The sequence below is a fragment of the Vicia villosa genome, linkage group LG1, assembly GCF_029867415.1.
Source record: "Vicia villosa cultivar HV-30 ecotype Madison, WI linkage group LG1, Vvil1.0, whole genome shotgun sequence".
Lineage (NCBI taxonomy): Eukaryota > Viridiplantae > Streptophyta > Magnoliopsida > Fabales > Fabaceae > Vicia > Vicia villosa.
Genome location: NC_081180.1, coordinates 178,934,047 through 178,948,201, shown reverse-complemented (window position 1 = coordinate 178,948,201; position 14,155 = coordinate 178,934,047). Strand labels below are relative to the sequence as shown.

At 42.3% G+C, this 14,155-nt stretch overlaps 1 protein-coding gene across 1 annotated transcript; it reads right to left on the bottom strand.

Annotated features, from left to right (window-relative positions):
• Positions 1 to 1,075: 1,075 nt before the first annotated feature.
• LOC131660256 (protein MAIN-LIKE 2-like) lies at positions 1,076 to 3,032 on the bottom strand. Its single transcript, XM_058929467.1, has 2 exons — positions 2,613 to 3,032; positions 1,076 to 1,114 (listed from the first exon to the last, which is right to left on the bottom strand). Exons 1-2 carry the CDS (start codon positions 3,030 to 3,032, stop codon positions 1,076 to 1,078), a joined length of 459 nt encoding a protein of 152 aa, XP_058785450.1.
• Positions 3,033 to 14,155: the final 11,123 nt, after the last annotated feature.

Sequence of the window (14,155 nt, the reverse complement as noted above, 5' to 3'; positions counted from 1 at the left end):
AGGTAAGCAGCACAAAAGTGTCACTGGGCCCTCCCGGGTAGCCCTCCTCCTGCTCATCCTCCTCCCCGTATGGAGGGTCAACATCCGGTACCTCCTCCGCCTCGTGGTATGACACTGCCTGCTCCTCCTCTTCCTCTCGCTGGCGGGAAGAAGATACCCAAGCCAGACGACTCCTCGATCCAGATGTAGAGGTACCCTCGTCCATCTCCACGGGAACTCGCACACGTCGTCCCCGGCCCTTCCCCCGTCCCTACGTCGACGCCAGCTGCACCGCCCGCTCGCGTCTAGCCGACGCAGTCTGGGTCTCTCTACCCTGTCTGATGCGTGCTTGGTTGCCTGACATGTTTCTGAAAACAATTGAAATCGATTAATATGCGAGACAACAGAAAAAACTAAAAAAAATTACATTTCTGATACATTTCGGAAGTTCATTTCCGAAATTGGGAATGGAGGTGTTTTCGGAAATGAACTTCCGAAACACCCCTGCGAAGAAGTTTTCTGCAACTTCCATGGCAGACCCCAAAAACAAACTTTAAAACTATGTTTAATCATTCTAAAAAACCTAAATACCAGTACCAACCTAACCTAAATCAATTTTTGCTATTTGTAAACACCCTAATATGAATTTTAATCATAGATCTAAAACTCGAAATGCTTACCGATTTAAGAGATTGGAGGGCTTTGAATGTAGTATAGCAAGGTTATTGGAGCCTTTGATGTAGCCTTGGAAGTGGTTTGCACAAAATATCTCTGGGGTTGTGTTTGAAGTTGAATTAGGGTAAATGAATGGGGGGACTGTTTTGCTTAATCTGCAAAACGCGCAGTATTTCGGAAATGAACTTCCGAAATGGTGTTTTCGGAAATGCATTTCTGAAATAAGTCCAATTTTTAAAAAAAAAAGGCGCTTTCGGAGATGCATCTCCGAAAACACCTTTTTCTTGCATTTCGGAAATGCATTTCCGAAGTCAGGGGTATATGTGATTTTTCACCAGAGGTGACCTAGAAGGTTGGGAGGTGGGCAAAGAATTTTCCCTATTTTATGTAGTTGAAACTTGCTACTTTTGCAAAAATAATTTTAAAATTTTATGTTGATACAGAAAACTAAAGGGTCAGACTGCAAAATAAAAATTTTCATTTAGACTATTTAGCAATAACCATGTGATAAATTTGACATAATAATATGGCTGAGTTTCAAGGAAAAAAAAATCCAAATAACCATGTTTAATAAATAATTTACATCAAAAACCATGTTTTCGGCAAAATTACGCATATGACCAGGTTTCAGAGGTGGTCTCCACATAGGAGCCACCTCTGGTGGCGCAAATGCCTAAAATGCCATAACCTATGCGCCACCCAGGGTGGCTTCAATGTGCATTTTCCTCTTTTAAGTCACCTAGGGTGGCGCCTATGTGTCTTTTATTTTTTTATTTTTTTTTAATTGTTTCTATACTATTTTTTTTTTAATTTTGTTATTTTTTTTTTTATTTTTTAAAAATTGTTTTAATATAATTAAAAAAACAATTAAATAAATAATGAAACACCACGTGTCATTCATTCCAAACATTACAAATACGAGAAATGCAGAAACAACATTACAAATACGGTCATACAGTCCAAACATTACAAATACGGAAAAAAAAGAAAATTTTTAAAACATGGATATTATGCTATTCACGACCCCTCCGACCCGGAGCCGGACCATGACCCCTCTCACCGCCAGTTCTGCAATCTGGAATTATTCGAATCCGGTTGGAAGGATCTCGACGACCCACTTCTCCACGACCCCCCCTATTCCTTGGTTGTTCTTGTTGTGTCTAGGTAGGTGGTCCTCGGATTAGCCCCTCCATGCGCTTGTTGGACATGTATTCTTGTATGCTGCTGTCAAATAGTCGGGTCCCCATGCCCTCAAAGATTGGTCTTGGCGGTGGAGTTGCGTCATATGGTCGGTAAAACCCAGCACTTGATTGGCCTTGGAAAAATGGCATTGTTTGTTGTGGTGTGGTGTACCCATATTGTTGGTGTTGTGAAAATTGGGGTGTGGAGTATCCATGTTGTTGGTACTGTGACGATTGAGTGGTCATTTGCTCGTTTGGGTCGTATTCGTCATCTAGACCCATGTCGGGGGCTGGGTTGCCTATTAGAGTTGGAGGGGCCGGCGTCGCCGTGTTGTTGGGTGAAGCCCCATGATTGTTGTTGGATGGGTTGCCTAGTGGAGGTGGAGGGGCCGGCGTCGTAGTGTTGTTGGGTGAAGCCCCATGATTGTTGTTGGACGGGTAGCCTAGTGGAGGGGTCGGCGTCATGGAGTTGTTGGGTGAAGCCCCATGATTGTTGTTGGCTGGGTTGACTTTGGTAGGGCGTTGTTGGTGTTGTTTGATATTCTTCATGGTAAGGTTGTTCGGATGTTTGGCGTTGTCGGCGTTGCTGGCGTTGTTGGAGTGGTTGTTGGGGTGGTTGTTGGGGTGGTTGTTGTGCGTATTGTTGTTGGCGGGGGTCGTGTAGGTAGTAGGGGTCGGACACATACATATCGGGGGTTGTGACTGTTCTAAACCAAGCAACGTAGTCCGCGGTTGGAAACATGGGGAGTTGGGCAACAGGGAATTGTCGCTCAAGACCTTAGTCATTAACCAAACATACTCCTCGGTAGAGTTGTCGCTCAAGACGAGTTCATCATAATAAGCTCTAAGGGAGGCCAGACTGATACCCTGGCCTCTTGAACCTTGAGTAGGCACAACTAGATCTCTTCCCAACACTCTCTCACACAGTGAATTAGCATGTTGAACAGATCCATTAACAGCCTTGCCATCAATGGGCAGACCAAGCAACATATAAACATCCTCTAGAGTAACCGTACACTCACCTATTGGAAGATGAAACGTGTGGGTTTCAGGCCTCCATCGCTCTTGTAAGGCAAGGATGAATTTTCTGTCTATGGTGTTGTTGTGCATTTTTATGATATGCCCGAAGCCACATGCTTGTAGATTCGGAATAATCCTCTCGTCGGGTTCAACATAAGCCACATTATCAACGCTCATGTTTTTGGCGAGACATATGACAACGAAGAAGTTGGTTTTCTGTTTAGAAACACCGAGGTTAAACGATTTTGTTTAAGCAGAAAAGCAAATTTCAGTTACTTCAAAGGGAGATTAGAGACGAAGCTTGCAATGGGTGGTGTATCCCAGATTTTTTACCAATATCGATTTCTTCGTGGGGACAACCTGGTCAAGTTTATCCAAGTTGAGATCAAAGATGATGAAGACATGCAGAATATGTTCGCCAATCATGAGTATTCTGGTTACGACTGCATAGAACTGTATGTTACTCTACCAGAAGTTCAACCCACACAAATGGTTGAGTCACAAGTCATTGATGCACTTGAAGACGAGCAAGCAGAGGTCAACGTTGTAGATGAAGAAGAAGAAGCACCGGAAATAGAAGTTGATAACTTGGTCAACGAGGAAAGTGAAGATGAACCGGAAGTTGTTGTACCACGAGATCAAGTGCATATGCCTCCAGTGCACATGAGGAACTTGAATTTTGATGGGGATGACGAACTATCGACTGATGTTTTCTATGATCCATACACTCAAACAGATCAACGGTTAAAAGTAAGAGACAGATTTCGTTCTAAGGAGGCATGTATCATGGCCATAAAAAGATTTCATATGGCTAACAATGTTGATTTTAGAGTTGATCGCGCCAATGTCGAGAGGTACAAAATTTATTGTAGAAACACTGATTGTGGATTCAGGTTGCATGCATCATACAGGAAGAGAAGTGATTCATGGGTTATAGGATATATTTCCCAAGATCACACATGTGTTAACACAAATGTTTCACAAGATCACCGTAAGCTAAGTTATGACATTATTTGTCAAGAAATCTTGCCTCTAGTTGAAAAAGATCCATCGTTAAAGGTGAAAACGATAATCTCTCATATCGTTGCAACATACAATTACACTCCGTCTTATAGAAAGGCGTGGCTAGCGAAGACCAAAGCGATCGAAATTGTGTATGGAAATTGATCGGTCACCATTTCTAGTAAGTTTCCGCATCTTTTTTCGACCGAAATTCGTAATCTTGGTAATACTAAGTGGCATTGACATGTGTTTTTATAGTAAGTTTCTTGTTTTTCGGTTGTATGGTTTTGTTGCATGTTAATGTGTTTGGAGTATTATAAAAGTGTCGTTTTATGCGCGGGTTGTTAGTTTGTTGTTAGCCAAGTTGATGCACGGGAGAGATAGAAACGTATGGCGCGCACAAGCGGAAAAAGAAGCCGAAAGAGCCAAAGCTGTAGACAACACGGGCACCCGTGTTCAGGCACACGGCCGTGTGGAAAAGTGGCTGGAAAAGCAATTCCTGAGGGCAAGGCAGAGGTTTCACACGGGCACCCGTGTTCAGGCACACGGACCGTGTGGAAAAGTGCGTGGAAAGTGATTTTCTTGAAGTCAAGGTAGAGGAACAACACGGGCACCCGTGTGCAGCAACACGGCCCGTGTTGTTGAGGCGTGCTGATTTTATTCTCTTGTTTTTCCTCACTTGAAGGGGACCAGTAAGGGTATTTTTGGTATTCCAGTTGCAACCTGAATGGAAGTGAATGATAAGTACAACCTAGGGCAAAAGGAGAAGACACTTTTTGACAGATCGTAATAGAGAATTGCAGAGAGAAAGAGACGAAGCGAGATCTTGGAAGACGAAGGGATTCAACGGTGGACACCATTGAAGATCCTCGTTCTCTCAATTGATTGTAATGTCTAAACTTTTTCATTTGTGTTTTTTGAATACTATGACAGGCTAAACCCCCCAATGCTAGGGGGTGTCCCTGATTCGATCTGTAATAACTCTGGATTTGGTATTTCGTTAATTTAAAGTTCGTTTGTTCAAGTCAATTGTATAATGTTTATAATGCTTTCTTTATTGAACGATAAGGATTGTTCTGTGGTTAACAATTCGTAGGTCTACAATTGTTAGGGTTTGTATGCAATTGAACCTCATGATCATCACCTAGGACTAGGGATATAATTTGGTTATTCGGAAATTCTTGATAAATAAATGATTTGGTTTACCCGTTTTCTCTAAGGACTTAAGTAATCGGAGTTCAAATCAAATACGATTGTCACTAAGGACTTAGGATTATCATTCTTGAGAATGAATACTTGAACCACATGATCCGGTTAATGAAATCTACATCCAGAGAAAATTAGAGAAAGAATCACACACCCTACCTTAGCATTATTTTATCATATTCTCAAATTCAGTTTTTAACTTCCGTTATTTCTTAGTAGTTTAATCTCTTTCGAAGCAACACACCATATGAACTTTTGTTTAATTGACTGAGTCTAATCACTTGTGTTTCCTACGCAATCCTCGTGATCGATACTTGGGGTAAAACCCATTATTACTACATCGGTAAAAATAGTACACTTGCTATTTTACCGATCAAGTTTTTGGCGCCGTTGCCGGGGATTGCCAAAATATAAGTGCTAATCAGTCAATTAAAATTTTATTGCTCTGCAATTAAAATTTTATTTTTGCTAAATTTATATTTGTTTAGTTTTATTTTTGTTTACTTCAAACTAATTAACTTCTAATCTTGTATGCGAGGTAAGGCCTCAGCTGAACTTCTTTTTGACGCAGAACCAGAAAGGCTATTGCGAGCACGACTCCGAGAAATTAAGCAGAAAAGACTGGCTTCAACAAGAGAATCTCCTATAGTTTCAGAATCAGAAGAAGAACCAAGGATATCTAGTTCATCCGAACAGTCAGAATCTGAGCCAGAAACTATGGCAGCTGATCTACCTCCCCCAGAGAGGCTTTTAGGAGACTATGGAAGGGCTAATGCCCCACTTGGAAGAATGACTATCGTAAACCAACCAGTCAATGTGGCACACTTCCAACTCCATCCTTCAACTATCCGACAGTTGGAGAGCAAGCCGTTTGCGGGAAGAATCAATGAAGATGCAAATAAGCATCTACAAAGATTCCTCACCACAACAACATCATTGAAGATTGAAGGCCATTCTGAAGAAGCCAAGAGACTTGTGATGTTCCCATTCACTTTATCCGAAGAAGCGGAAGAATGGTTTTACTCACTACCAGCTGGAAGCATCACGACATGGCAACAAATGGAAACGGCTTTCCTTAATGAATATTTCCCTGCATCAGTTTTTATTCGAAAAAGATATGATATTGTGAATTTCAAGAAAAAAGAAGGGGAATCGCTGGGAGATGCATACAAAAGGTTCAAGAGATGTTTGGTTGCGTGTCCTACTCATAACATGGACCCAACCGAGCAAATGCAGACGTTCGTGAACGGTCTCCGACTGAAGACAAAACAGCTTATCGACACTGCCGCCGGTGGCTCAACCAACTTTTCAACAGCCACTGGTATCAAGAGAATCATAGAAGCGATTGCCGCCAATGAGCATATTGAGTTATATGACCGCGCTATGAGCCAACCAGAAGGAAAAATTGATTTGAAGCTTGCTGATCAGGTAGTCAAAATGGAAGACCAAATTGCGGCTGAGGTAGAGAGAAGATTGAAGAAGATGAATATCGGTGAACAGAAGGTGGCTCAAGTTGAGCCAACTACCTCCGTTGTTTGTGAAATATGTAGTGGGCCACATTTTGCTATGCATTGTGTGGCAACACAAGAACAGGTGGAACAGATACATATGTTAAGGCAAAACAACCCATATGCCAATACATATAACCCAGGATGGAAAAATCATCCTAACTTTGCATGGAAGGATCAACAAGGAAACTTTCAGAAGCAAGGATCAACCCAGTTCCAAGCTCCAGCTCAGACACAACAGTACAGACCTCCACAACAACAACCTCCGTATCAACCACAGTTCCAGCACCATCCACAGCAGTTCCAACCTCAAGGTCAACAACAGGTACCAAAGAAAGCGGATTGGGAAATTGCTTTTGAAAAGATGGTCGCTCACAACTCTCAATTCCAAGAGGAAACAAGGAGCACTCTTAGGAACATAGGTTCTTCAATAAAAAATCTGGAGATTCAAATGAGTCAAATTGCACAACAAATGACCAATACTCAACCACAGGGTGCTTTACCAAGTACAACGGTTACGAATCCTAGAGACAATAATCATGTGAACGCTGTGACAACAAGGAGCAATAAATCGAAGGAAACACATGAGAAAAACTCTGATGAAGAAGATATGTTGATTGAAGTAGATGTGGAGATTAAAGAAAATGAGGTAGTAAGCAAAGAGGTCATAGGCGAAGAAGGATTAGTCAAAGAAAAAGTTGCTACACCTAAACCAGCGGTGAGACTTCCTTTTCCCACAAGGAATAGGAAGAAAGAACAACATGAGAAGAACTTCGAGAAGTTTCTAGAGATGTTCAAGAAACTTGAGCTGAATATTCCATTCTTAGAGGCACTGGAGCAAATGCCTACATATGCGAAGTTCATGAAGGATATCATTTCAAAGAAACGAACAATCGACAGTGACCCGATTATTCTAACCGAAACATGTAGTGCTATTTTGCAGGGGATGAAGATTCCAGTTAAAAAAAGAGATCGAGGTTCGGTAACGATTCCATGCACAATTGGTGATAGATCCTTCAAGAAAGCTTTGATCGATTTGGGGGCAAGTGTGAGTCTTATGCCTTTATCCATCTACAAAAGATTGGGAATAGGTAAAGTACAAGACACTCGTATGACACTTCAGTTTGCTGACCAATCCGTTAAAAGACCCTACGGAGTGGTAGAAGATGTGTTGGTAAAAATCGACAAGTTCGTGTTCCCGGTAGACTTTGTTATTTTAGAGATGCCCGAAGATGAAGAGATACCAATCATTTTGGGAAGACCTTTTCTGGAAACCGGAAGATGCTTGATCGACATAGAAGAGGGTACTATGACTTTGAAAGTTTATGATGAAGAATTGAAGATTGATGTACGAAACACGATGAAGTACAAGGATGATGTTGCCACGAGTCAACACATTGAGGTAATTGAGCAAATTTGTGATGAAGAAAATTCTTTGACAACACAAAAGCTACCTTTGGAAAGAGTTTTGAGTCTATCAATCTTCGAAGAGGAGGAAATCATTGATGAAAAGGACAGTGAAGTCCTAGCCATGATGGAAACGTCATTTACCAAAACTTCTCGTCACAATCGATGGGAGGATCTAAGGCAACCATTAGTGGAAGGAAGTAAAGACGAACCAAAGAAGGGGGCTGAACTAAAGCAACTTCCGGAGAACCTCAAATACGTCTTTTTAGACACTGGAAGTAAGTGCCCGACTATTATAAGTTCTCACCTTGAATTTCTTCAAGAGGATAAGCTTGTCAAAGTCCTCAAAAAGCATAAAAGTGCTCTTGGATGGTCAATTGAAGACTTGAAAGGGATAAGTCCAACGCTTTGCATGCACAAAATCTTAATGGAAGATGATCACAAACCGGTTGTCCAACCTCAACGACGACTAAATCCAGCAATGAAGGAGGTGGTTAGAAAGGAGGTGGTAAAACTTTTGGACGCAGGGATGATCTATCCCATATCTGACAGTTCATGGGTGAGTCCAGTGCATGTGATGCCTAAAAAGGGCGGAACTACGGTAATCAAGAATGATAAGAATGAGTTGATTCCCACAAGAACAGTTACAGGGTGGAGAGTCTGTATAGATTACCGAAGATTGAATCTGGCAACTAGAAAGGATCACTTTCCACTACCTTTCATCGATCAGATGTTAGAAAGGTTAGCGGGTCATGACTATTACTGTTTCCTCGATGGCTATTCGGGGTATAATCAGATAGCTGTTGCACCAGAAGACCAAGAGAAGACCGCATTTACATGCCCTTTTGGTATTTTCGCTTACAGGAGAATGCCATTCGGGTTATGTAATGCCCCAGCCACATTTCAGAGATGCATGCAATCCATCTTTGCAGATATGCTCGAGAAACATATGGAAGTATTCATGGATGATTTCTCAGTTTTCGGTAAGTCTTTTGATAATTGTTTGACTAACCTTGCTCTTGTTCTAGAAAGATGCCAACAGACCAACTTAATCCTCAACTGGGAGAAGTGCCATTTCATGGTGCGCGAAGGTATAGTGTTGGGTCACAAAATTTCTCACAAGGGAATAGAAGTTGACCAGGCAAAGATAGAGGTAATAGCCAAACTGCCTCCCCCCATGAACGAAAAAGGTATTCGAAGTTTCTTAGGACATGCAGGTTTTTACCGTAGGTTCATAAGAGATTTCTCAAAAATTGCAAAACCATTAACTACACTGTTGGTTAAAGACAAAGCCTTCGTTTTTGATGAAAAGTGTGCCATGGCATTTGATACTATAAAACAAAAATTAGTGTCGGCACCAATTGTTGTAGCCCCGGATTGGTCTCTACCTTTTGAGATCATGTGTGATGCCAGTGATATTGCAGTGGGGGCAGTTCTAGGACAGCGTAGAGAAAAGTTGTTGCATGTCATTTACTACGCTAGTCATGTGTTAAACCCTACACAGATGAACTATGCAACTACTGAGAAGGAGTTGCTAGCTGTTGTTTATGCCTTTGATAAGTTCAGACAATATCTGTTGGGTTCTAAAGTCATTGTTTATACTGACCATGCTGCCTTGAAGTATCTTTTTGCTAAACAGGACTCTAAACCAAGGTTACTAAGATGGATCTTACTCCTTCAGGAGTTTGATGTGGAGATTCGTGACAAGAAAGGGTCTGAAAACACTGTGGCTGACCACTTGTCTCGAATGTCACCTATTGCAGAAACAGAAGAGACACACCCAATAAAGGACGAGTTCGCTGATGAACATATCCTCGCTGTTATTGGTGTGCCTTGGTTCGCCGATTATGCGAATTATTTGGTAGGTGGTATTGTACCTGAAGAATTTGACTCTAACAGAAAGAAAAAGTTTTTACATGATTGCAGGTTTTACTTATGGGATGATCCATTCCTATACAAGAAGGGACTCGATGGTTTGATCAGAAGATGTGTACCCGAGGATGAACAGAGGGATGTGCTAAAAGCATGCCATGATTCCGAATATGGAGGACATTTCAGTGGTGATAGAACGGCTGCGAAGGTCCTACAATCTGGGTTGTATTGGCCTACACTATTCAAAGACGCCCAAAGGATTGTGAAAGAATGTGATAGGTGTCAAAGAACAGGGAATATTTCTAAAAGAAACCAGATGCCACAGAAGGGTATACTCGAAGTGGAATTGTTCGATGTGTGGGGAATCGATTTTATGGGACCTTTTCCACCATCTTTTGGAAAGAACTACATCCTCGTAGCCGTTGATTATGTCTCCAAGTGGGTTGAAGCAGTCGCTCTCCCCACAAATGATGCGAGAGTGGTAGTGAACTTTCTCAAAACCAATATCTTCTCTAGATTTGGGGTTCCCAGAGCACTCATAAGCGATGAAGGCACCCACTTCTTAAACAAGTTGATGGAGAATCTGTTGAAAAAGTACAATGTGAAACATAAGATTGCCACTGCTTATCATCCTCAAACCAGTGGTCAGATGGAGGTTTCGAACAGGCAGATCAAGCAGATTCTCGAAAAGACGGTTAGTGCTTCGAGAAAAGATTGGTCTATGAAACTTGAAGACGCATTATGGGCATACAGAACAGCATTCAAGACCCCCATTGGTATGTCCCCGTATCAACTAGTTTATGGTAAGGCGTGCCATCTCCCTCTTGAACTTGAACAAAAAGCATTTTGGGCCACCAAATACTTGAACTATGATCTTGCAAGAACAGGTGAATTACGGATTCTTCAACTCCATGAGCTAGAAGAATTCCGTGATCAAGCCTATGAGAATGCTAAGGTATATAAAGAGCAGACCCGGAAATGGCATGATCAGAGAATAAAACAGAAAGCATTCTGTGAAGGCCAATTAGTGCTTCTTTTCAACTCCAGGCTTAAACTCTTTCCTGGGAAATTAAAATCCCGGTGGTCTGGTCTGTTTGTGGTACAAAAGGTATTCCCTCATGGTGTGGTGGAAGTGAAAAATCCAAACAATGGAGATGTTTTCAAGGTAAATGGACAACGGCTGAAGCCCTACTACACTGGAGTAGGCACGGGAGTGATCGATCATTTGCGTCTCACCGGATGAGGTGTAGACCGTCGAGCCATGCGACGTTAAACGAAGCGCTCCGTGGGAGGCAACCCACGCTTGTTTTCTTTAACATTCGTTTTCTTTGTTTTATTTTGTTTTATCGTAGGTGGTAGAGTTTAGACCGGTAGACGAAACTCGAGTAACAAGGCACGGAGATTGATCCATTTTGATGCATAGAAGAACATCAACACGGGCGCCCGTGTGCAGCAACACGACCCGTGTTGAAATCAGAACGCAGCAAAAAAGAGAAATAAAGAAAGAGTGAAAGAGAAGCTTCAGCACCAGCAACACGGGCGCCCGTGTGCAGCAACACGGCCCGTGTTGCCCCTCAGCACGCTCCCTTGCAAATAGGCAGAATTTTCACACGGCCGCCCGTGTGCAGCCACACGGACCGTGTGGGCTATGCGGGACAGAATTTTGAAATTTTTTTTGGGCCACCCATGTGGGCCCCATCTACATTATAACAATCTTCTTCTTCTTTCCACTCATTTTCCCACTTCTCATTCTCCTCCTCCATTAAACCCTAGCCTCCACCTTCACTAAACTCACTCTACCACCATCAACCATCCATTTAAACACTTTAGTGCCTTCACAAAAGTTACTCTACTCTCCATCCTCTTCACTTCTATCGGTTTAGTTTTTTATTTTGTGCAATTTTATTTTTCCGAATTTTTCCTTGTTGTGTTTGTGGTTTCTTGTTAAATTTTCTTGCAGAGCTATTATCATGCCTCCCCGAAAGACAACCCAACGCCGCAATGTCAGGGATGATTTCGCCGAATCCTCCCAACCGAGGCAGCGGGTCCGTCGCGCTCCTAGTCACGCAACCGGTCGTAGCGGGAACCAGGAGGAAAATGCCCATGGCATTACATTTGCCATGCTGGAACACAAAGCAAGGTATGATGTCTTAGTTCAGCGTAAATTGCTCCCGACCAGGTATATCTGTGACGACACACTTACCAAGTTAGGCCTCAAGGATGAAGTCTACCGTATGTTTCACAACATCGGAATGTTGCCTTTTATGTTATTTGAGGCACCGACTTATGAAGGCCTAACTTTGGAATTTCTGAGCACAATAGAATTTAAATTGAGACACAGATGGAATGGCTCCGAAATGGAGTATTTTGGTGATCTGGAGTTTTATATGTTTGGACATAAGCATTCTTTATCTGTGGAAGAGGTTGGGGCAGCCCTGAAATTACCGTCCACTGGACCGGGCGCCCCCCCCCCCCCCCGAAACTTTTCCTACTTGTGAATTCTGGGAAGCCATCACAGGTGCAGCTGGGTACAATCCAAGCAAAGCTAAGGCCTCGGGGATTCATAACCCTTGTTTCCGATATGCTCAGAAGGGTTTGGCTTTCACCATATTTGGGAGGGGAGATAGTACAGGGGTCTGTGCGAGAAGAGAGCTATTTTTGTTGCATAACATGATTGAGGTGAGTCGGGTGAATGTCGCGGCCTTTGCTGCTAACCACCTGAAGCAAGTTGGTTATGCTTCTTCCGGTTCGGTTGGTGGAATGATCTCTCAATTGGCTGAGCACTTGGATTATGGCCACTTATTGAATGATGAACCCTCAATACCGGGTAAGAAAATTGATTTGCAAACTCTTGTAAATCAAAGGATGATTGTAGTAAAGCCCGGGTACTTCTCACTAATTGTCCATGGACAGCATATTATGGCACTACCTGCACCTGATTCTATTTCTATTGCAAATCGTGCTAACTGGTTGTATGTAGCTACAGGTGAGTATATGGGTGAAAGCCCTCCACATGACCATAATTTTGCAGGTGACGACATGGAGGATGACCTTCCAGCCCAAGATCACCCTGTCTCGCCTCCTCAACAGTTCTTCCAGCACACTGTTGGATCATCCTCCATGACTCAGGATCAATGGGGGTGGGTACAAACGGAGATTGGCGCTCTCCGCACCGAGCAAACACGACAAGGTGTTGAGTTGTTCAAACAAGGAGCTGTGGTGGATGATGTCCAAGAGATGATGCGACGCCTTATGTTGCAGTTTCCTCAGGATCCTCCTCCTCCACCGCCTTATCAGTGAGCTAGGTAATCTCCGTCACACTGGAATTAAAACATTGAGGACAATGTTTCGTTCAGGTGTGGGGGAGGTTCTTTTGTTATTTTATTGCTTTGCTTTCCGTTTTGAATTCATAGAATAGTTTGTTTAGTGTGTTTATGTTTTATTTCTCTTTTATCTTTAAGTGTGTTTCTTCTAAGTTTGTGGGTGCAGTGCCAGCATGGTGTTACCAGATAAAGGATACAAGTCGAAAGGGAGCGAACTAACAGTTAGTGGTTGAACAACACATTCCACACTTGATCTCCGCAGGCACTACGGAAGCTGACACAATCAAAGAGAAGAAGGTAGGACGCAATAAGTCGACACTGAACCAAGAGAGGAGTATGGTATACTTTAGATGAAAGGAAATTGCAGGACACCAAGAGCGCCTTGAAGCATGCAAGCTTAACCGACCCGGTGAGATGTCAGAGCCAAATTCATAACTCCACATGAGAGTCCAGTCAGGTATGGCACTATTCACTTTGATTTTGCGTACGTTCTCATAACACAAGCACACTACGAAAGCGCACACTGAGGCAAGTTTTTTTTGTAAACCCCGAGCCTTTCTAGCCATCCCGTATGCATGATATCATTTGTCACCCTTTTGAGCCGTAATGTGTGTTTTGTTCATTGTTGTTAGTTATTTTTCTTACCACCCGCATTCCCATTGTTCATATTATCGCTCGGCATTTATAGTAATCACTTGAAGGACACTAAAGAATCTAAGTGTGGGGTTGTAAACCATTGAAAAAAAGAAAAGGGGCAAAGAAAAAATTGATATCTCAAAAGAAAAAAAAAAGAGAAAAGATGAATATGGATCTTGTGAAAAAAAAAAGAGGTTTTAAAAATTCAAAGCAAGAAAAATCTTTACCTTTGCCCACTTTTGAGAAAGACCAAATAAGGTCCAAACCCCATTTTTACGATTCAAATCAGTATGAGTAGAGAAGTGAATCCAATATAAATGCCGAGCACCAAACCTTTTGTTATCCC